General features: G+C 36.2%; 1 protein-coding gene across 1 annotated transcript in view; it reads right to left on the bottom strand.

Moving 5' to 3' along the window:
• Positions 1–23501, bottom strand: part of FGF10 (fibroblast growth factor 10) — an 83830-nt gene that overhangs the window by 6376 nt on the left and 53953 nt on the right. Inside the window, exon 2 of the mRNA XM_058719292.1 lies at positions 635–738. Within this exon, the coding sequence (XP_058575275.1) occupies positions 635–738 (104 nt within the window). The remainder of the gene's footprint in view (positions 1–634; positions 739–23501) is intronic.

Below are 23501 nucleotides of genomic sequence, written 5' to 3' on the forward strand. Positions count from 1 at the left end.
AGGCAGCCACTTCCATCATCCTTATGCTAATCAACAAAATAAGATTATTTACACATTTTGAAGTCATAGGCCTTAATACTTGCTATGAAACACCAGAGATATATGTACTCAAAGCATTGGCTGGATTCCAGCTCCATCACTGAATTAATGATTGTCACCCACATAAATAAAAATCTGGAGTTGATTGCACGGCACACAAATGGTAAATTTCTTAATCTGTCTCCCCGTCTCATATTTTAAAAGAATACAAAATACCAGCTCTGAAACACAGTATATGATTTCCTCCTTAATTTAAGATCTTTGTTTTCAATGATTCTTCTCCAAGTTGTCTGCAGCACCCGTGCCAATCTGACCAGATGCTTCCGTGAGAGTCTGACCCTTTAACAGTTCAGAGCATAGACTGACGAATGCCAGTAACAGCTTGTGTGGTAGACTGATGGGTGAACAACAGAGGAAATTACAGAGTTGCAAGAGCCGCTTTGCCAGCCCTTGAAACTCTGGTGACCAGCCCACTGTGGCTCTATTTACTAGCAATAGAATGATAACAAAGCTCTTCAATGTCTGAGGGAAACATTCCAAAACTCTGGTAATGATTTACTACAGCGGGCTTGGAAAATTAAAGCAGAATACTTACTGAGCCATAGAGTTTCCCCTTCTTGTTCATGGCTAAATAATAGTTGCTGTTAATGGCTTTGACGGCAACAACTCCGATTTCCACTGAAGTTATCTCCAGGATACCTAAACCATACAATGGAAAAAACAAACACACAAAAAAACAACAATAGCTAAACTTAAAGAGTCGCATAAATTTAGGTGAAAGAAAGAAAATCAGAAGACCTACTGAGTTTTAATTTCTGATCATTCTAAAATTAGTAGATTTAAAAAACTGGGGGAAAAAAACCCAAACCTCTTTCAATGTGCCTAAAAACCCAGGAGTTATATTGAAAAAATAGTAAGTCTTTAAAAGAATTCCCCTATTTTTATTCTGAGCATATAAGGAAAAATGTTGTTTTAATTAAAATACTTCCTTTGCTAACTCTACATTTTCAACCCCATAGATATTGAAACAACTCTATCGTAGCCTAGATTTCACAAAAAACTTATCAGAACACACATCTGTACTATGGTATTAAATTAAATCCATAGCATATGTCAATAATATGTCAGATTTACCTCAATCTGTAAAAACAGTGGTAAACTATTTCTCCGTTGTAGGATACTCAGATAAACTAAATCTCTTGGCTACATTTAACTGATAAATTCAGTTTGGGAAAATGTGTTGACATTCTGAGGTACAGAAGACTGATCCCAACATCCACATTATCTGTAAAATAGCAAACTCACTACTCTGAGTTGGGAGAATATCCAGTATTCATCAGCATTTTTAAAGGCTTTTTCCCCCCTAAAAAGAATGGAAAGCTGAGGGTTTTTGTAACTGATAGACAAGAGAACTTTTCTCCTCATACACATATTTTGGTTGGTGCGTCTAAAGGTAATTTTCTCTGAAACGTATGTAGGTAACTAAAGGGAGAGCATTTGATATTTTACCCCAAATCTATTTTAGGTTAAGAAACCCTCAGGTGCTAAGACTACTTCTTATTCTAGAACTCGGAAAAGCTTTCTCAGGTGAATAGCAAAGGCTTCTGGATCCAGAGTGTCTGGGTTTGAATCTGGCTTTACATTTACTGGTGAATGACCACAGGAGAAGTCACTGAACCGCTTGTGTTTACGTTTCATTTGTAAAATGGGCAACACGATAGTACCTCCTTCCTAGTCGTGTTGTGAGGAATAAATGAGCTGGTACGTATAAAATAATTAGAACTTGCCTGCAGCTAGAGCTTTAGTGCCTCCTTAAATATTATTAAAGAAAATAAATTTCCTCTCCCACTTAATAGATTTTGGAACTCCTCCTTCACCAAACTATGTAAATCCTGGACAGAACATACAAATTCCCATTGGCTTAGCCCATAAAATCTGAAAGGTGATTATACGTTATCATTTATTATGTATCAACTGTCATAAGAAATGCCGTTCTAAATGTGCTCAACAAATTGGATGTTTATACAAATACCTTCCCGTAGGGAAAGAGTGGCTTGTTCTTAAGACATGAATACCTTCTTTCCTCCTCATCCGTCCTACGTGGACCAGCCATGTGGAGGCCAATAGAAATGTTTGAGTTCCCCCACTGCAAAGTTGACAAAACCAGAGAGCTAGACTACATGCCATGAATGAATCATTCTTTCCATGTATCTTGTAGGAAGCCTCTGACCTAACACAACACACTCCCTCAATAATAGGGTGAAATAAATCTCAGTTGGCAAGCTCAAACCAAGGATAGGTTACAAAGGGTGAAGGAGACCGTATCTGTATTATTAGTATCCTGTTTCCTTATGCAGCTAGTTGCCCTCAAGGTACAAACAAATACACTCACTTATTTGCATATTTTAAAATATTTTCTTATAGTTTATTTCTTTAATTCTCACAACACTCATCTAAGATGGGCATTGCTCTTAATTACAGATGAAACAAACCAGAGGATATGAGATTATATAACTGATACAAGATGATGAGGTGACACAGGTCAGTAATGATGGGTCCAATACCTAAGCTTCTGGCTTTCAAACTATTTCTCTCCATCTCTGACTACTTGTCTCTCAATCATATCTCCCCTCTCTTTCCCATTGTCTCAAGGGAATCCTGTTGGAAAACCATCTGACAAAATGACTCATCAAGATAATAGTCTTTAATAGGCATGCCACAGAGGAAAATGTCTAAGTATCAGGGAAGGGAATCTAATATATTTTATGTCACAAGCAGAAGATACAGAGTGAGGCAGGAGGTTGAATTCTGGGGCAAAATATTTAGGCCAGTATTTACTTTGCCTAAGAAACAAGTAAGCACTGTCAGTAAATTGCAAGATCTTCCCTATATATGCTTTTGTAACTAGAAATTGTTAGAATGAAAGATTGAAGCAAAGAGTAAAGCAGGATTTTTGAAGGTGAACAAGATGTAGTGGGGTTAATCTATAGTAACAGACTGAGTTGACAAAAGGAGAAACGTGAGACAAATGTTACCAAATCCTTGACCAATCACTTCTGAGCATGCACTGGACATGATATATCATATATAGCTTGGAAACCCCTGGGTTTTTCTGCTTTGCACAAAATAGAATCTCGATATTGAAAGAATCCATTCAGTCAATGAACCATTTTCCCCACTCTGTAACCAGTTAAGACTAGCGTGAAAAGGTTCACTATGCTTCAAAATACAAAGTGGGAAGAACTAGATGATTTAAGGGTCTTTCAAATTCTGAAAAAGAACTTTTATGGTATAACATATGCCAGCAAATTATAATCTGATAATTTTGTGGTAATGAACAATGACTGTCTTTACTATAAACATCTGTTAATACGAAAGTGACTTTCTGAGGGGCTCAAGTCTAGAGGACTTATCCATTTTTCATAAAAAATCTCTCCAGTGTTCTATGTTCTTTGGTGAGAATGATCAAGTCTTCCAATAAAAAGTATTTTTGCAGGGCGCCTGGGTGGCTCAGTCAGTTAAGCATCAGACTTTGGCTCAGGTCATGATCTCATGGTTCACGGGTCTGAGCCCTGCGTTGGGCTCTGTGCTGACAGCTCAGGGCCTGGATCCTTCTTCGGATTCTGTGTCTCCCTCTCTCTGTGCCCCTCCCCTGCTCATACTCTGTCTCTCTGTCTCTCTCTCAAAAATAAACAAACACTAAAAAGAAAAAAAAAAGAAACTTAAAAAAAAAGTATTTTTGCAAAGGAGAACCAGAATTTTGCATTATGGTTGTTAGACTAGTAACTTAGTGTATTTTGGTTCAAAATTCAATGCCAATTAAAGGATGACCTCCTAAGGGAAAGTAAGTGAAAGACATACAAATTTTTCTGTATTTCTTACAACTTATATGAGCATACAATTATCTCAAAAGTTATAAAGTACTGTTTTGTTACTCAAAGAAACTAACACCTAAAAATTATATCATCAATGAAAGGGAACACAAATTATATTTCCCATTCATATATTTCAGCTGTTTTTTTAAATTTAAAGACATATTCTTGTAGTGAAATTTGTTGTAACAGCATCAGTTTTGATGTCTCTTAAAAGATGAATATTCCAAGTGGCTTTCTAAATCTGTTTAAGAGCTTTGGGACAGTTTAATTCAGACACATAGGAAGACCTATGAGGAGAAGGGCACTCTTGTAGGAAATGGGAACATAAAATCAAATGAATCAATCAAAATCTAAAACCCCTCCTCCTCAATCAAAATCTGTGCTCTACTGGGAGTAAAAGACAAATACACAGAGAATTACAAAAAACATATTAAGTGATAGTGAGAGCTAATATGGAAGACAAAAGAGGCAAAAATAAATGTGGCTCATATTGGCTGTGGCTCCAAGGCAGACTTCCTCTTTGGAGTTGAGACTTGAACTGAGTTTTGAAGATTGCACAAGAGGCATTCAGGGGAAAGGTGGGAAGACACGAACAAAAGCATTAAGGTGAAAACAGTATGGTGTTTTCCAGAAAAATCATAAGTTTGATTTACCAACTAGAGAACAAGGAGCAAGGCAGAAAGTCATAAGGAGTGAGATTAGGGAGTTAATAAGGCTCAAGGTATCAACCATGCTGTATTCTGGAAAATAGGAAGTATTTTATATAAAAATATATTACTTAAAAACCATATTAGAAAAAGCCGGTATTTGGCAAATTCAAATTCATGTAAGTAAATAATAGCAATCTGTAAAGTTTATTTTGAATTATACTTAAAATCCTACATGATGAAGTTTGATTATTGACATTACAAGTGATTGTGACATAAATCAGCTCCTGTTTATGAGCAGATTCTACCAAAGAATGGAACATCACCATAGTAATGGGGAGGATTTTGCAAACTGATGAAGTCCAAATGGAAATAACCTAGAAGTCACAATTTTCATGTAAATCATCTTTTCTTTTAACTTGCCAAGGCATGAGTTATGTTTTGATGAATCATTGGGTAGTTAATCTGAGGAGGGCCATTCACAAGTTTCTCTTCCAGTTTATGCTTTTCATCCTTCTCCAGAAGAGAAGCATCTGACTGATTTTCTCCCCAGCAATCAGGTTGGACCAAGAATACTTCTCTTTTGGGGCTATTAGAATAAACAAGCTATTGGCCATCATCGTAACTTTCTCCTTAAACATTTTTTTTTTTTTAAAGTAAGAGGCAACTTTAAAAAGTAGGAGAAAGTAAAAGGCAAGTAAAACTTTAATAAAATTGGTACAGACAAGGGGAAAACTAGATATAAAAATAAATGCAAAATTCCATTATTCTCTCTTAAATAAACAGAACATGAATATATAAAGGAATCCTAGAGATTATTTGAGTAAATTAATTTGGCTAATACCTATTAAGCAACACTGTAGGATTTATGTTATCTCTTACTATGGAGGAGGCAAAGACAAGACACAGTCTTTACCATCAAGGAGTTTTAAAACTGGGTAGAACAAGGACACAAATAATTAATTACAATACAAGGAACATGTTTTAAGTGCTATATGAGAGAGAAAATACATTGTCATGATTTTAAATAATAAAATGTTGTCCTGAAGTAGATGGTTGATGTTTTGGGTGAATCTTTCAGGGATAGGATTTTAGTAGGTAAGAATTTGAAAAGTCGAGGAGAATAATCTGTGTGGAGAAAAGTGAATGAGTAAAGAAAGGCATGGGGGAGGGAGAGGGATTCAGTGTGTATTTGAGCTATGGTTGACTCCACCAATTGTACTTTGTGGGGACCACTCTCGATACAAGTATAGATTGTATTTTATTGAGTAGCAGTGATGCTCTCCTGGGTGAAGAATGTACTTTTGAAAAACTTTGTTGTGAAACTTGGAAGCAGCTCCATAAATGTCAGAGCCTCACGAATCCAGAATCTGTCACATCTGTTATTTCGCTCCGAACATTTTACTCAAAATTATAATGTTTGATAGTTTTAGACAATGTACTGAAACATATTATAATTAGTATAGTGTAGTAAACAAATCCTAACTTCTCTAAACTAAATCTCTTTCTCAGGATTGTTGTCAAGTGTCCCAAATAATATAATATAATATAATATAATATAATATAATATAATATAATATAATATAATATATACAATATAATATATTCTAATTATAATTTCTAATTATATACTAATATAAAAAGGCCTGTACTCCCGACTCTGACTTTCTGGAGTTGTTATCACCTTTACACTATACACCTCAGAGATTGTGTGGCCATACCCTAGAGTATGGGGCTAAAATGGCTCCATCTGCGGTCTTGAGAATCACCTGTGAGTCGTATCTCCGTAGTGTATCTTTCTCAAAGAACCATTGAAATCGCAGTGATGTTCATTTTTTTAAAAAAATTAGAACAGGGCATACATACATGGTTCATAATATGAGCTCAATATATTTTTATTGAATGAATCATAATGAATCAATGAGTGGGCAGTCCAGCAACTAGCTGAATAAAGGAAAACTCAGCATTCATTAAATACAGAATTTTTTTCTTTCGATAGTATAGTAAAATTTGTAAATCCTTGAGATAAATTAATAACTCTACATCCAAATAAAATGAAAATGAAAGTAAAAGGAAATGCCAAAATGTGTATACTTCAAAGGAAAAGTCAGTGGATTGCAAAATATAAATATTTGTTATTTATAGGCAATTATTACAAATCTGAAACTCCTTTAAACTTTCTTAATATATGTATGGCTCTTCAACTATTCATTATTAAAATTGTGAGAAAAGGGGTGTCAGACATGGATCAGAAAGGCTATCTAGAGCATGAAGTCTCAAGGCAGCTTTCTTGGTTAAGAAAAGCACCGGTTGGGGTAAGTTGAATTGGAAGAGAGTAATAGTATAAAAATCGAGAACTAATACAGAATGACTGTCTTGTATCATATACTTTTAATATTCATATCTCAGTCTCACAAAACGTATTATCAGCTAAGCATTATTTTCTGTACATGTTGAAATTGGGCCTTGGAGAAATTCAATCAATTGGTGAACACACACTCACCTGGGGTAGGGTAGGTTCAATGTTTGTATCCAAGGCCCATTCTCTTTCCACTAAATCAGGTTTTGTTGAATAAAGTTAAAAATAGCAAAATAAAAAAGGCAGTAATAAAGAGTGTTTTATCTGTTTTGAATACTTTTCTCCATATTCTAGCAGACACTTGATTTTTAGATTTCAAAAGGTATTTTAGAGACACATACCGATTAGTTAACACAAAGAGATTAATTTTTATATAGATTAATTTTCTAGGTAATTAAAGTTTTATAGCTTTTTAGACTTTATTAAAAAATAATTTGGCACCTTCATCTTCAAGTTCATTCACTTTTTTGTTCATATATGGAGATTACTAATAAAAATTTAATATTTTTCTTGATGACATTATCTCTAATGACTTTCTCTGCTGTGAAAGTAGGATGCTCTAAGGGGCTTATGAGTACCTCCATTAAAATAAGCTGATAAATTAATATGAGGTCTGGTTAGAATTGAGTCAAAATTATGAGCAGGTTTTGATGGTGTTTTTTTTCTGAGTACAGGATATGAGGTTTTGTGTAGAAATCCTAGAATCTCTTTTTGATACATTCTTTCTTACATTCCAGAGAGTGAAGTTCTACACAAATGTGCAAAATTCTGGGGAAACATGATAATATTTAGGCTTATATTTAGAACAAATTATGTTAGTTTTATCTTTTATATTTATGATAAAACAAATATAATTTTCTTATGTTATAAAAATTGTGATAATTTGCAAACAATCTAATGGGGTATAATTTTGCTTCATAATTACCAAGGTTGCAAAAATTATACAGCAATTATTATTTCAGCTGGTAGTTCATTTACACTCTTTAATTTCTTGAAAACATGATTCCACTCATGGTTTTTGACAGTGAAATGCTACTTTACATCTAGGAAGTCCAATAGATTCTAGGCTCATAAAATTATGTCCAGAAAAAAAAAAAATAGCAGTTTTCAAAGCTAAATAGTTTCCATCATAGTAATTAAAAATATTTCAAATAATGTCTTCATTTCTCTTTAATGTGAAAGTTAAATTAATTGAAACCTCAGCACATTATGTAACTGCTGCTCTCACAGAGCACAAAGGATCTTCCCTGAACACTTTGCAAAGAGACTTGACCACACTTAAGCCTGCCTTCCACCTGCAATAGGCTCTGTCCCTAAAGGTGACCTCAGGTCCTATGCTGAGTCTTTACTTAAGAAAACACAATTCTATCCAGCTTTAAATCACACATTGTCCAAACCTACCTTCCCAAACTATTTTCAGTGATTCTCTACTTATTCCCTTCCATAATTTTTCACTTCCATGTAGACTCTTCTCTTTTTTCTCACCTCCTCCAGTCTCACAATCCTTTGTTCTCCCTTAGAACCTCATTCATCTTTGGCTTAGTTGGAGTTGAGCTCAGTTAATATTGTAATCTCTCTCCCTTACTACAGTAGTCTGAATGAAATCTGTCTGATCACCTTTAACAGCATTTGATGCTGTTTGTTTGCTTCAATTACATGAGCTCAAAAAGTTTCACAGAAATTATGAGTAGAAAACTGTCACCAAATTCATGGGTAGCATATGCCCTGCAAAATAGTCTATGAGTGGTGAATGCAAAAAGGAAGAAGAGAATGTGTTTTTGAAGACTGGGAAAGGAGAGCACATAGCTGAGGGGTAAGGCTCTTAGCTTAAGTAGCCCTGTTTGGAATTGCATATTTACTTGATTCAACAATATCAAAAATTGCATCTAGACTCTAGCTTAACTGTCTTGAAAGAATGCCAAAATGTTTCTAATGCTGTAAATTGAGAGTAACTGGACAGCAACATTTGTGATACTACTTTTATTTTTTGTATTGCCTACTTATATTCCCATTTCATTTCTCTCCACCCTGCCTTCCACCATCTGTCTGTCTGTCTCTCAATCATGCGCACGCGCGCACACACACACACACACACACACACACACACACACAATGAGGTGGCCAGTAATTTCAGACACATATACACACAAAATTTTAAAGGGAACATCAAAGTCACATTTTATGTGACGAAATTAATGGAAGAAGTATAAATGAGAGGGAAATGGCTCTAAAAGAGCAGAAGAACTTGGCTTAGCATCTCAGCTTTGTTACTCATCCATCAAAATGACTTTGAATAAGTGATTTATAATTCCTGAGTCTTGGTTTCCTCATTTGCAAATTGGGACTAATTGCATACAGTTCATAGGATTGCATGGAATCTGGAGAAGTGGGTATTGAATAGGTATTTACTATCTGCTGAAGTTGGCTCATTTTTTTATATCAGCTGTTCTCAAACTTAAGCATGCATCAGAATTATCTGGAAGCTTCGTTTAAACAGATTGCTGGGCTTTTTAATTTACTAGATCTGGGGAGGCGCCAGAGAATTTGAATTTCTAGCCATTTCCTAGGGAATGGCTGAATCTGTTGGTGCAAGGACCACACACTGTTCTATACACTACAGTTCAGAAATGGAGCAGGTTTTTGACATAAAAAAAGCATTGACAGAAACAGAGAAACAGAACCACAAACAGGAATAGACACACATAATGTTAGCAGCCTAACATCAATGAAAAAATTTTAAAGAATGTGGAAAGAAGTCCTAGGTTTTTCTTTTGTGTATTTTTAAAATGTTTATTTATTTATTTTGAGAGAGAGAGAGAGAGAGAGAGAGAGAGAGAGAGATTGATTGAAAGAGAGAGGGAGAGGGAATCTTAAGGAGGCTCCACCCTCAGCGTGGAGCCAGATGCAGGGCTTGATCCCACGACCCTGGAATCATGTCCTGAGCCAGAATCCAGAGTCTGAGACTCAGCCAACTAAGCCACCCAGGCACCCCTCTTTTGTGTATTTTTGATACGTGTGGGACTCAACATCTGCATGACTATAGCCATGTGGACTTGGTATTTGTGTACAAATATACCTTATCGTTGTCTATAGGTAATTTTTTTTAGAGATTTGCAAGAAGATTATTATAATCATCATTTTCTTACCCTGAATAAGAGTGTGGAAATGTTGGTTGAAACTTAAGTGCCTTCAGTTACTCCTTTAAGTATTTTACATGCATTCTCATAGGGCTACTTGTGTCCCCATTCTAAAAATTAAGGGACCATGTGACCCCTCTGTTGTTATGCTTATGGCCAAGAAATTGCTACAAATCAGTAGTCACTTGATCTGTTATCCTCCACCCAGAGTTAAAGGCATATACTTGCTCTGGAATGATCTCCCCACTTTTAAAAAGAGGACACCAGAGTGGGCTAATCATTAGCCTAGTTCTGGGCCACCCTGTGCTATTTTAGACTCCAGATGCCCTTTCAGCATAATGCAACCGAAATGATTTAGTTTCTCTATCATCCACAGTTCTTTGAGATACCGTGACATGAATTTAGAACCGCAGACATAAACAGGACCCGCATTAGCAGAAAATTCTCTGTATAAGAGGATACGTATTTTTCTTAATTTGTTAAAGACCAGAATGACCTTTTGACATTTTTAACTGGTGCTTCAAAGACAAATGTAGTCATTAGCTTGGCCTTATTGATGAACACAGTGGCAAATTCTAAATCACTTCTCAATTTAAGGCTATATTCAATTGAACAGTATTATAGTTTAGCCATTGTCATTGACCTACCGTTAAAAGTACCAGAAAGTAACAACACAATTTTAGGGACAGTACTCCCAATTGTAAATTAATTGTTAAAGTGTGTTAAAGAATAATTTTCTGCTGCATTTTTAACTGCAAATTAAATGTGACTCTGGAGTGTTCCCGATTGATCATCAGTCAACAAATACTTGCAGGCGGTCATTGAAGGTCTCTTCATGGCACTGTGCTAGATCAATAGATTTAATAATACAACAATTTTTCTTTTCTATTTCCCTCTCCAAAGATTGCTTTTTGTCCATTTAACCTTATTGAATTATGTCAGGAAATAATTATTTATCAGCATTTTAGGCAAGTGTTATTTCACACTCGTCTTAGTGCAAGTCTTAGTCAACTTGTCTGAGTAAAACGTGCTGAAAATTTAGTATTTAAGACTAGAAGATAGGTTACAACTATTATGTACCTGAGTTCTGACACATAAAATATTTCTGGGATCCAGATTATAGAAAAAAAGAGATGAAGAGAAAACCAAAACTGAAAAGTTGATAGAGGAGAAACACTGCAAGAAATAGAATGACTGCACTGACTTGACCTAAATCACGCTAACTGCAAATGTTTCACTTTACTCAAAATTTTATCCAAAATCGTGAAAACCTTTAAAATTTGGGGGAAAAAATATATGCAGAGAAAAGTTGTCTTAACTTCTTTGTAGGATACATTAGTTACGCTGGATGAAATGCCACAATATTATATTTTGAAGAAATGTTTTCATTTATGTTTATTTATCAAAATCTGAAAACATCCCCCTCCAGAAGACTCAATTAATATTATTTAATTCATATAATCAATTGTAAGAAGGAATTTGAATTCACTTGCTCAATTCAGACTAGTGTATATAGTATTGTCAAATAATGATTAAATTCACCTGAAATATGATAATTTATAAAAATTTATGATGATTAAAATTTCAGTGTATAGATATGGGATAGGGAAAACAGAAGCTAAAAACTTGAAAATAATTTGTCAAACTGCCATTGAAATGGCAAAATGCGGGGCGCCTGGGTGGCTCAGTCAGTTAAGCGTCCGACTTCAGCTCAGGTCACGATCTCGCCATCCATGAGTTCGAGCCCCGCGTCGGGCTCTGTGCTGACTGCTCAGAGCCTGGACCCTGTTCCAGATTCTGTCTCCCTCTCTCTCTGACCCTCCCCCGTTCATGCTCTATCTCTCTCTGTCTCAAAAATAAATAAACATTAAAAAAATTAAAAAAAAAAAAGAAATGGCAAAATACATTTCTAGGCAAAGTGGTTGGCTTTTTAGCAAGTCAGGTTAGTAAATTAATTCAAATATCTATAAAAATCAAGTAGTATTCAATAGTTTCATACTATTTGATTTCTATTGCAAATGTTTCCTCCTCTCCTACTAATTCTAGATAGCCAAAAGAAAACTCTGATTATAATATAATTTAATTTAGTACAAACATTGAAATATTTCAGTGGAGATTATTCTTGGGTAAGATTCAAAGTAAACCCTGTTTGTTTTCGTATAAGAATCTTTACAAATGATGTCCAAAGAGATGTCAAATCTAGTGTCATAATTTAATTTTAGGAGGAGCTATATTTAAAGTCTCCTTATTTTACCAAAACAGACCTAGAAATCCAGGACCATAATACAGTATACATTTTTGGTCAGTGTTATTAAATAGATATATGAATAGAAACATGCACGACTGTCTTATACAAACTGGTTAAAATACAATCATAAAAATTAAAAAACTAAGCAAATAAATAAATAAATAAAAATAGACATGCTCTGAGAAAGCTCAAAAAGCTTGATTAAACCATGGCAGACCATAGAAATGGGGCTGAGGAATAAAACTCTATTAAGCAGTTTTTATTTATGGACAGGTTACAGCTACTCTGTAGCTGAACTTAATTCTTGATGCACTGATAAAAGAAGTAGGCCAATTTTCTTATCAAGGAGAAATGGTTCAGTATGCCTATTGCAACTTCTTTCAAAACTCTGATCGTGGATCATTGGGCAGAAGTGAGAACTACAGCGAAGAACAAGGAGAATGAATTTGGTTGGAGGTAGAGTCTCAATTTTCCCTTAGTTTATTGAAAGCATGACTCTTTTGTTTGTTGTATGGGCCACATCTGTACTACCAGCACCTTGCCCATAGCAGATGCCCAATATAGAATCATGGAACAAATTAATTTATCTGAATAAATTAATGTGCAAAGTACCTGTTTCAACTTTGGCCTACTTACTTTCCTCTGGAAAGAGGAAACGAGAGAAAGCTATTGGCAGATATCCCTTCTTAATTTGGGGTGCCAAGCGACCCTGGGTACTTGGGTAAAATCAGAAGCCAGTTCATTTTCACCTTCTGTGGCAGATAGGAATGTAGAGGAGCACAACATTGTCCCCCTCCACTGGCCCAATTTTTCTTCTACTGGGTCTCTGACCCAGAGACTGATCCCTCACATTAATCTTGGGTATATATATTCAACTCAAAGTTATGAGTCGTTACCTCGAGGGACTGATTACCTTATGTAATCCTATGAAAACATTAAAAAATACTGGATGTTTACTGTGTATGAAAGCCACCTACCGAGCATGAAAAGAGCCACCGTAACTTGCATGGTATTGGAAGAGAAAGAATAAAATGAAGTCCCAAACCTAAGTACAGAATTATTCTGCTCAATCTTTTCCTCCTAAATTCTACTCGCTTCTTCCACAACAAAAGTCAAAGACCACTTTATTCCTTCTCCTTACATAGGTGTGCAGTCATAAGAACCTATTTGAAAAGCTTTAAAAAAGTCCCCTAACCTTGAAGTCTAGAATCTCAGTCCACACCACTCCAGTGGACTCAGTCCACACCAAAGGTCTGTCCTTTGCCTCAGAAACTTGGTCAAGAATGTTAAGGTAATGAAGTCTGCTGCCAGTGTCCAAATACAAACAATTACTTGTTGACTCTGAAACCCCAATGGGTGTTTTCACCTTGAGTGCTTAACAACTTTCTGACATGGTGGGAGATCCTATCTTTATTCCTCTAGCCTACAAACAGCCTTCTCATCCCTCTTTGCTTTCTCAGTCAACACTTTAAGTCCGGAGAGGATGACAGAGTCTTTTCTTTATGTTGAGACTTAAAAGCTCCTAGAAGAGCACAGCCATTTCACGCCCTTCCCCATTCATCATCATCAACTCCTCTTTTCACTGTTTTTCTAACCTGCCATTCAACAAAAACAGCCGCTAATAATTATGTTTGTGGTACTAGGCTATGTGATCTAATTGCACAGACTTGTGGCACATGTCTTGTCCAGTTACACAAACTTGATTTCCGAAAAGAGAGCTTCTGAGATATTTTCTTAGCTGTCTGCCCACTCACAAACTTCAAGGGATATGAACACCATCCTGTGAAATGCCTGTACCTGACCACTGTTTTCATTTTTTTTTTCCCTTTCAACTTCATTCAGCTCTTCCAAAAATACTGGCATCCCTAGAGAGTGAGGAGTGTACTACCTACTGGAATCTGATTGTTTTCTTTTTTCAGTTGCCCTTGCTCGCTAATTACTGTGTAAGGTAAATGTGTTGGAAAGTCAGAGGTATTTTTGACTTTTAAATTGAAGCAAAGTATTGACACACTAAGTCTTTAAGTAAACAGAATTTTTGGACCAATTTATTAGAGGCAGAAAAACATATAGTTATTTTCTTTGCAAGATACTTTCTCAGATTCTTCATACTTCCCTTAATTCTTACCATAGCCTGACAGTCTTACCTATGTTCATAAATACTTTTAAAAAGATTAAGGAGAAAACTATATAAGGAAAATTATCTCATGTAGATCCCTATCCAGAATAACTTGTTGATATATGATATATTGGAAGAATTGATATTACAAATGAAGATTTTGCTCTTACTTTTAGCAAACAGGTACATTTCATTGATTTTTTTTTTTTGACTTCACCAAATCTAGTTTTTATGATGTGTGTTGAAGCAGATCTTGTCCTAATAGTTTGGCATATTTTGATAGTAGGCTTTTAACCTGACACCACTCTCTTCTTCATTAACACCTCCAACCTCAACCAGCACCCATATTGACACGATAACTTAAGTGAAAAATACCACGGAATGAGCATATATTCAATATCAAAAACATTTGTTTTGACATCTATGGCTCAGACCTTCTAAGTAGTCCTGGCAAAATTACCTTCTAGGCTCCAACAGAAAACAGCTGTTGTAGGTGGCAAAGTCTTGTCCGCCCTTCAGAATGGCTAACTGGCAAGATCTTGTTCCAATTCATCTTTAGCCTCTGCTGAATCTGGACAAACAACTGTGAATTTGTGCCAAATTCCTCTTCCTGAAATAGGCAGCCTGGCTTCCCACGGAGACATAGAGTTTTTAGAGCCTTAGTGTCCCCAGGGTATCTGCTAGTACAAAGCTGGTCTAGGATAAGCCACATTAATAGCAGTTTCCTCTTGTCATTCTTAAGCTGTCCTTTTATATTTATGAGCTCATCCGTATGAATTAAATGTTTTGCATATATTTTTGCTACTTCAATAGCTGATACTCAAAAACTGCAAGTTCTTTAATCCTTCAGTGAATAGCTTTTCAACATTTCCAAAAGTATTTGATTTTCAAAAGAAAGTTGACTAAAAAGGCATTATAAACAAGGTGCAAGGAGACAATTGTAGTTGATAACTACTCTTTCTCAACATATGGCTTATGTTACAACTGAACAGGTCCTCAGCTTTTATCTGTGGGAGCTGTGAGGGTGACTGCTTATGAAGTCTCATTGTCTAATTAATCCTTACTTAAAACTCACCTAAGTAAGTCTAACATGGATAGGAAGTTGGTTTCTGTTAGCTGTTCCACCTTTCACCCTGCCACACATCTGGGAAATATTCAGTTTAAGATCAGATCCAAGCCTTTTGGCATTAACCACCTCTAAACATTAAGATATCACCAGCAATTTGCCTCTGCTTCAGAAAATTAAAAGCATATTTGAGATATAAACATGAATATGCCACTAATATTACTGGCAATAATTGAGAACTATTCTTTTTATTATAGTGGGGAAAAAAAAGAAAGAATATTCTCAGATGAAATACATAGCGTAACTCCAAATGGTAATATTCTCCTAAAATAACTGCATATACATTTTTATATAAATGCTAAAAATAAAGTTTATTAAATGCTACTGTTTTTCTTTATGGTCATACTGTTTTTATAGTAGGGGAAACACCCTATAAAAATAGTTAACAATTTAAATTGTTTACAGGTTAGGGATTATGTATTTGCTCAATTGATTAGATATTGTCATTTTTTTTTTTGCTAAACTGTTGCCTATTCAGTTTAAAATAGAAACAACTACTTGCATCTTTTATTCAGACTGATTGAATCCTAGCAGTTATATTTCACATTCATATTCTGATAATTAAAAATGATCTTGTGGGGCGCCTGGGTGACTCAGTCGATTAAGTGTCTGTTGGTTACTGCTCAGGTCATGATCTCATGGTTCATGAGTTCGAGGCTTACATCAGGCTCTGTGCTGACAGTGCAGAGCCTGCTTGGGATTCTCTCTCTCCCTCTCCCTCCCTTCCACTCTGTGCTCACTTGTTCTCTTTGTCTCTCTCTCGGTGTCTCTGTCAAATAAATAAACTTCAAAATAAAAAAAAGTTAAAAAAGATTTTGTGGCTAACACTATAAACAGTTACAACCGGTAAAATTATTACCATTGGTTATGACATCATTTGCACAGGATAAAGGTTAAAAGAGAGGTGGTACATGGGAAGTAACTTGGAAACATTTATTTGGGAGCTGGATTGAAATTTTTTGTCAACATAGAAATTAAGCAAGATTCGATACTTCTTTAAGAAACATATGCACTAATTTTGGAGCTTCTTTGTTGCTGGGGTCTCCCCACTCAGATGTTGTTTCACCATATTTTTTTTTTATTTTGGAGGTTTGCTCAATAACTGAGACTCTAGGAATCTGCTTGCATTATAGCCATCAATATCCAAATGCTTATGTCTGCTAACTTTTTTTAAATGTGAAATTTATTGTCAAATTGGTTTCCATACAACACCCAGTGCTCATCCCAACAGGTGCCCTCCTCAATACCCATCACCCACTTTCCCCTCGCTTCCACCCCCAGTTTATTCTCAGTATTTAAGAGTCTCTCATTGTTTGCCTCCTTCCCTCTCTGTAACTTTTTTTTCTCCCTTCCCCTCCCCCATGGTCTTCTGTTAAGTTTCTCAGGATCCACATAAGAGTGAAAACATACGGTATCTGTCTTTCTCTGCATGACTTATTTCACTTAGCATAACACTCTCCAGTTCCATTCATGTTGCTACAAAAGGCCATATTTCATTTTTTCTCATTGCCACGTAGTATTCCATTGTGTATATAAACCACAACTTCTTTATCCATTCATCAGTTGATGGACATTTAGGCTCTTTCCATAATTTGGATATTGTTGAAAGTGCTGCTGTAAACATTGGGGGTACAAGTGCCCCTATGCATCAGCACTCCTGTATCCCTTGGGTAAATTCCTAGTAGTGCTATTGCTGGGTCATAGGGTAGATCTATTTTTAATTTTTTGAGGAACTTCCACACTGCTTTCCAGAGCGGCTGCACCAGTTTGCATTCCCACCAACAGTGCAAGAGGGTTCCCATTTCTCCACATCCCTCCCAGCATCTATAGTCTCCTGATTTGTTCATTTTAGCCACTCTGACTGGCATGAGGTGATATCTCAGTGTGGTTTGGATTTGTATTTCCCTGATGAGGAGTGATGTTGAGCATCTTTTCATTGCCTATTGGCTGTCTGGATGTCTTCTTCAGAGAAGTGTCTATTCTTCAGAGAAGTGTCCATTTCTTCACCAGATTATTTGTTTTTTGGGTGTGGAGTTTGGTGAGTTCTTTATATATTTTGGATACTAGCCCTTTGTCTGATATGTCATAAAATGTCAATAATACCCAAAGCAATCTACACATTCAGTGCAATCCCAATCAAAATTGCATCAGCATTCTTCTCAAAGCTAGAACAAGCAATCCTAAAATTTATATGGAACCACAAAAGACCCGTAATAGCCAAAGTAGTAGTATTGAAGAAGAAGACCAAAGCAGGAGGCATCACAATCCCAGACTTTAGCCTCTACTACAAAACTGTAATCATCAAGACAGCATGGTATTGGCACAAAAACAGACATACAGACCAATGAATAGAATAGAGACTCCAGAATTGGACCCACAAAAGTATGGCCACCTAATCTTTGACAAAGCAGGAAAGAATATCCAGTGGAAAAAAAGACCGTCTCTTTAACAAATGGTGCTGGGAGAACTGGACAGCAACATGCAGAAGAATGAAACTAGACCACTTTCTTACACCATTCACAAAAATAAATTCAAAATGGATGAAGGACCCAAATGTGAGACACGAAACCATCAAAACCCTAGAGGAGAAAACAGGGAAAAACCTCTCTGACCTCAGCCTCAGCAATTTCTTACTTGAGACATCTCCAAAGGCAAGGAATTAAAAGCAAAAATGAACTATTGGGACCTCATGAAGATAAAAAGCTTCTGCACTGCAAAGGAAACAATCAACAAAACTAAAAGGCAACCAATGGAATGTGTCTGCTAACTTTACATAACTTTAGTTTTTCTTAAATAATTGCATTGATAAGAGAAAAGGGAAGAGGGAATTGAAAATGTAGCTTTGTTCTTTTAATTGGAGACTCCGAATTTTTTCTCATGCGATTTCCATGTTTGGTTCAATGTTTTCTAAAAAAGCACTGACATTTGAAACATTCTTTAAAAGGTCATTTTGAAGACATGTGAGCAAGTTGTACTGAGGGTGTTGTATGTGCAATTAGGATTCCTTTCTCTGTAAAGCCTCGCCAGCTTCTTAGATGAATGAGGATCTACCAGTTCAGTTTTCATCATCTTCTGTATCTTTGGGTCTGACACAATGTTGTTGATCCCATTTTGCATGCAAAAAACCATATGGGACTGAGAATTAAAAACAGTTACCAGCCAAGCTATTATAACACACAAAACCAAAGACCACCAAGAGCAGAAACCATGCTAGCATCATGCTAAAAGGAATGTGAAACCGTGCCATGAATATTATGGTTACTCAATACCTAATGATTGGTTGATATTTACATGTGGACACTTTGGGTCTGGAGCTGCAGACATCTACTTTGTTTCTGATGGTAGTGCCATTGCATGTAAATAGCTGAAGGGAAACACACACACACATACACACACACACACACACACACACACACACACACACACACATGCTTCCCTTTCTATCTTCCCTCTTAAGAAACAAGAACTAATAGTGTTAAACCCACCATATGTGTAAAGCATAAAAATGAACTCCATTTTACCATGGAATACTACAGAGATATGTTTAGTGTTTTGTTAAAAACTTTTTACTCTTGGTAGGGAGTCTGTTGATAGTAGTTCCAGCTTTGGCTTGGCAGATAGTGAGTATATGAATTTGGAAGAGCCAGTTAACCTCTCAGAGTCTCCTTCGTCATCTGTAAAATAAAGAGGTTGCCCCAGAGGTGATTATCAAAGGCTTTTCCAGCTTTATAATTCTGTGACCTTCGAACAAGAGCCAAAAATACAATTTAGGATTTGGCACCTGACTTCATACTATGCTAGTGTCATGGAACTGCTTTTTTCATTAATCTCACATGTTGAATTTCTGTATGTAACCTGGTTTGACTTTGTGGTTTTTTCCTTTAAAGGAACTAAGTATACTATCCCTGTGGCAACTGCAGGTGATTCTTAAAAGAACTTTTAATCATACTTGGGAAATAAATGTGGTGCTCAGTGGTGCACACGTCCTACTGCCCTCTAGTGGGTGAAACCATATCTTCCCTAGATCCCCCCCAAAATAGGTTAAGGTAAGGCTTCTCAAACTAATCACATGAGGTGGGGGTCTCAGCTTCTGCATTACCAATTCCCAGGTGATTTCATTGCTTCTGGTCCTAGAACCAGCAAGAGTTTGACTAGCAAGAGTTTAAATGATTAGTGTTCTTTGGCACAAAATTGGTCCAAGTGAGGAAGGAAACCCATTCAGCATGTGCTGAGAAATAAGTTTCTAGTTAGTAAAAGATGAAAAGGAAGGAGAAAAAAAGGAGGAGGAGGGAGAAGTATAAGAAGAGAAGCAGGAGAAGGAGGAGGAGAGGGAAATAAGTGCACCAGATTGAAAGGACTCATTTGGCAAAGCCACATTGCTCTCGTTCAGTGGCTATCTCTAGAAAGTTTCTAAGTCTAGGCTTCATATGACAGTATATGCATTAGGACTTAGGGCCCCTCGAATGTTGTATTGTAGTTTAGTAAATTTTAATTAACAGGCCTACCAAAAAATTAGAACTAATTGAACCTAAATATAGAAAACAATTCTATAATTATGGACAAACACATTGGAATCAGTCTAGACAGAAAATATTCTCCATATTTGTGTAATTTATTGCAGAAGGAAGCTGTGTTGATGGGAACAATGAGTACATATGTCCAGATGCACTCAACTCTTGGCATCGTGGGATTTCTTTTCAGACAGAAGAGCAGTCTAAGTTTAGCAGCAAAACATTATATCTGTTCAAAGCACTGTGCTGGGTGTAGACCTACCCAAGGAAGACAACAGTAGTATTTTGTCATTTCACAGAGGGGAAGAGAGAAAGTTAACATTAACTATGATAAAGTGTAATGAAGCTTGTAGGAGATTAATAATCGCTCCAGTGTATGGGATATCACCATGTACTTGACCCTAGACTAAGCACACTGTGGTCCTCACCTTGATGGCCCCATTATATGCATATGGAAGCTGAAGTTGAAAAAGCTCAGAGTTAAGATCCCATCTCTTATGAGACATCAGATGTGTAGGCTCTTAACTGCTAGATTATGTTGCATTTCATTGGTTTTCAAAATGTTAAATCCAGTTGACTAACAGATGAAGTGAATCCTTTTCCTGTGTGTGATTTGTTTCCATATTCTCAGTAACCACTTCTGTAGTGCATTGGAGGGAGATGATGCTGAGACTGCCAGTTTGAATAATAAATGATGTGTGTCTGGATCCCACTATCTCTACATTTGTATTTTATGTGCAGGGAGTTGACTGTAGGAAGAGGGAGGAGCTGGCAGGAGGAGAGAAGGCAGAGCCTGACCCTCTCATCTGTTTTTAGATCTGGCTTCCTTCTCCTTCATGAGAGCATTCATTCTCTTCCACTACCTCTTCTGGGCCTCACTCTCTTTTCAGAAGCAAATGGTCTCATGGTACAAAAAGGTGATTATCACTTCTTTTGCTCCTACAGCTAGCAAGGGCACCACTCCCTCACACTAAGTGTTTCTCCAAATTTATCTTCCTAGCATTATGCTTCCAGTAAGCCTTGGTCTTGAAACTTTGTGATGCCCCATATCATGATTCTGAATGAGGATACAAGCTCCCTATCATCATGTCCATTATTCTAGGCTCTCTATCTTCTCCCATTTTGCCATATTATCCCTGCACTCTAGAATGAGAATTCCTTTGAAAAATACTGCTTCTTCTAGCCCTTTCCTTAAGTGTGTTTTGAAGATTCCTAGGCATCTTCTGCAAAGATTTCTTGAAACCCAATACCAACATAAATTTTCTCCCAATTCACTGAAAAGAAATGCTTGCCACGTTCTCATCCCAGCTACGAAGGGGAATATAGTCACTTCACACAAAAACTACATTCAGAAATGCCTTAGAAGCTTATCAATAGCAATGCTTATAGAGGTAATATTAAAGAATATCAGTAATTTGGGGGCGCCTGGGTGGCGCAGTCGGTTAAGCGTCCGACTTCAGCCAGGTCACGATCTCGCGGTCTGTGAGTTCGAGCCCCGCGTCAGGCTCTGGGCTGATGGCTCGGAGCCTGGAGCCTGTTTCCGATTCTGTGTCTCCCTCTCTCTCTGCCCCTCCCCCGTTCATGCTCTGTCTCTCTCTGTCCCAAAAATAAATAAAAAACGTTGAAAAAAAAATTTAAAAAAAAAAAAAAAAAAAGAATATCAGTAATTTGGATTGGACAGACTAGATGTACACAGTAGTTAAAGGAATTATCTCACTTTATACAGTAGTGGTTAGTCCATGTTTTTTCAATCCCAACTTAATGTACTTTCTACTAGCTCTAGAAAAATGATGCTATGCAAAGTAGCTTCTACCTGAGATGGTTAATGACAGGAGAACAAGAAAGCTGATGTCTAAGAGGTTCAGTCATCTGGAAAACAAATTTACTGGTCATGAATCAACCTCAGGAAGGCTCAGTGGAAATTGATCATAAATGCTGAGGGGGAAATAACTGAGTGTAAGAAAATGTCTCTCTCTTCCTAGTCATTCTCATTTGAACGTTTTCCCTGGTAATGTTACATGATTTTTTAAAGATCTGCTATTGCATGTAGCCTAATCTCTTTTTACATAGTGCCAGACTCAGAATTTAGCTTCAACACGAAGAAGGGTGAATAACAGCAAGAGAATAAGTTAAAGATTGGAATAGATTGTATTTTTCTAACTACCAGTTAGAAGGACTTATGCCTACAGGCGGGAATATGTGGGTCACAAAAAAACAATGATCATCCACAATGGTTGCTCACCAAGAGACACTCATGCATCATCATGAGAATGACCTATTCCACCTTCCCTTAAGCAAACACTGATATATTGGAAAAGTCTCCAGATTTCTTTTTGTATCAAGAAATGTTGATAATTTTGATAATTGAAAATCTTCAGTTTGGGCTGTACCTTCAGTCGTGTTCACAGCTAATTTTCTGCTTAGTATATATCTTGGTATATAATAAAAAACCTTTCATATTAAGTACACTTTAGCAAAAGAAAATTTAAACAGAAGTCTTCTTGGGAATTCTCCTGGGAAGAAACATTCAGATTTTATGATCCCAAAGCTACATGCCAAATACAACTTTTGGCATGCTAAATTATATGCTGATTTACAACTTGAGCATCATTAATGGAAATCAATGTACTCTTTAATACATGGAAGCTAATCATGGAAAACACATCCTTTGTACAGATTCACAGAGTAGTTAAACTATATGCCTCGACTTTGCCTGTATATCAAGCTTTAATTTACTGTTTTCCTCCCTGTTAACTGTACATGTTGGAAAAATCCAGATTGTAAAAATGGAAAAAATAATTCTGTAAACAAACTGTAGAATATACTATATTACATATGCACACCCAATTTAATAACCCCTATAACTTTATATTCTTGAATATTAAAAATATCAGAATATAATTAGTGAATGTTAATAACGATAATGACTTGAACACCAGGGCTGACCTTCAAATATCCTTAGAACCTATGTTCTTCATCACCTGACTCAAAGTGAGAAAAGAATCTATTTTAAGATAGAAGACCACATTTACTACTTCTACTATTATAACAGTTTCTCCAATCCTAACAATGGATCTAATGGTTGTTATTATGAATGTTATTTAATTTTCAAAACCAGGTAATCCCATGCTATATTAACGATCCCATTTTGCTTTTGAGAAGAAAAAGCATACAACTGACCCTGGAATATGATAAAGATAACACAAAGAGAACGTTCCGTTGCGTCTTAAATAAAATACTAATTAATCAAATTCATTAATACACTATAGAAAGATGACATTATGATCAAGTGAGATTTATCCAGCAATTCAAACATAGTTTAATACCAGGTAACTACACCCTCTGCCACAACCAGTATTTAATATTAACCAAGAAGTTCAGGTCAATGAACAACATTAAATAGAAATTAGAAGGATAAGTATTGAAAAGAGGAAGCCATACTA

Source organism: Neofelis nebulosa, chromosome 1 (genome assembly GCF_028018385.1).
Source record: "Neofelis nebulosa isolate mNeoNeb1 chromosome 1, mNeoNeb1.pri, whole genome shotgun sequence".
In the NCBI taxonomy this organism is placed as follows: Eukaryota; Metazoa; Chordata; class Mammalia; order Carnivora; family Felidae; genus Neofelis; species Neofelis nebulosa.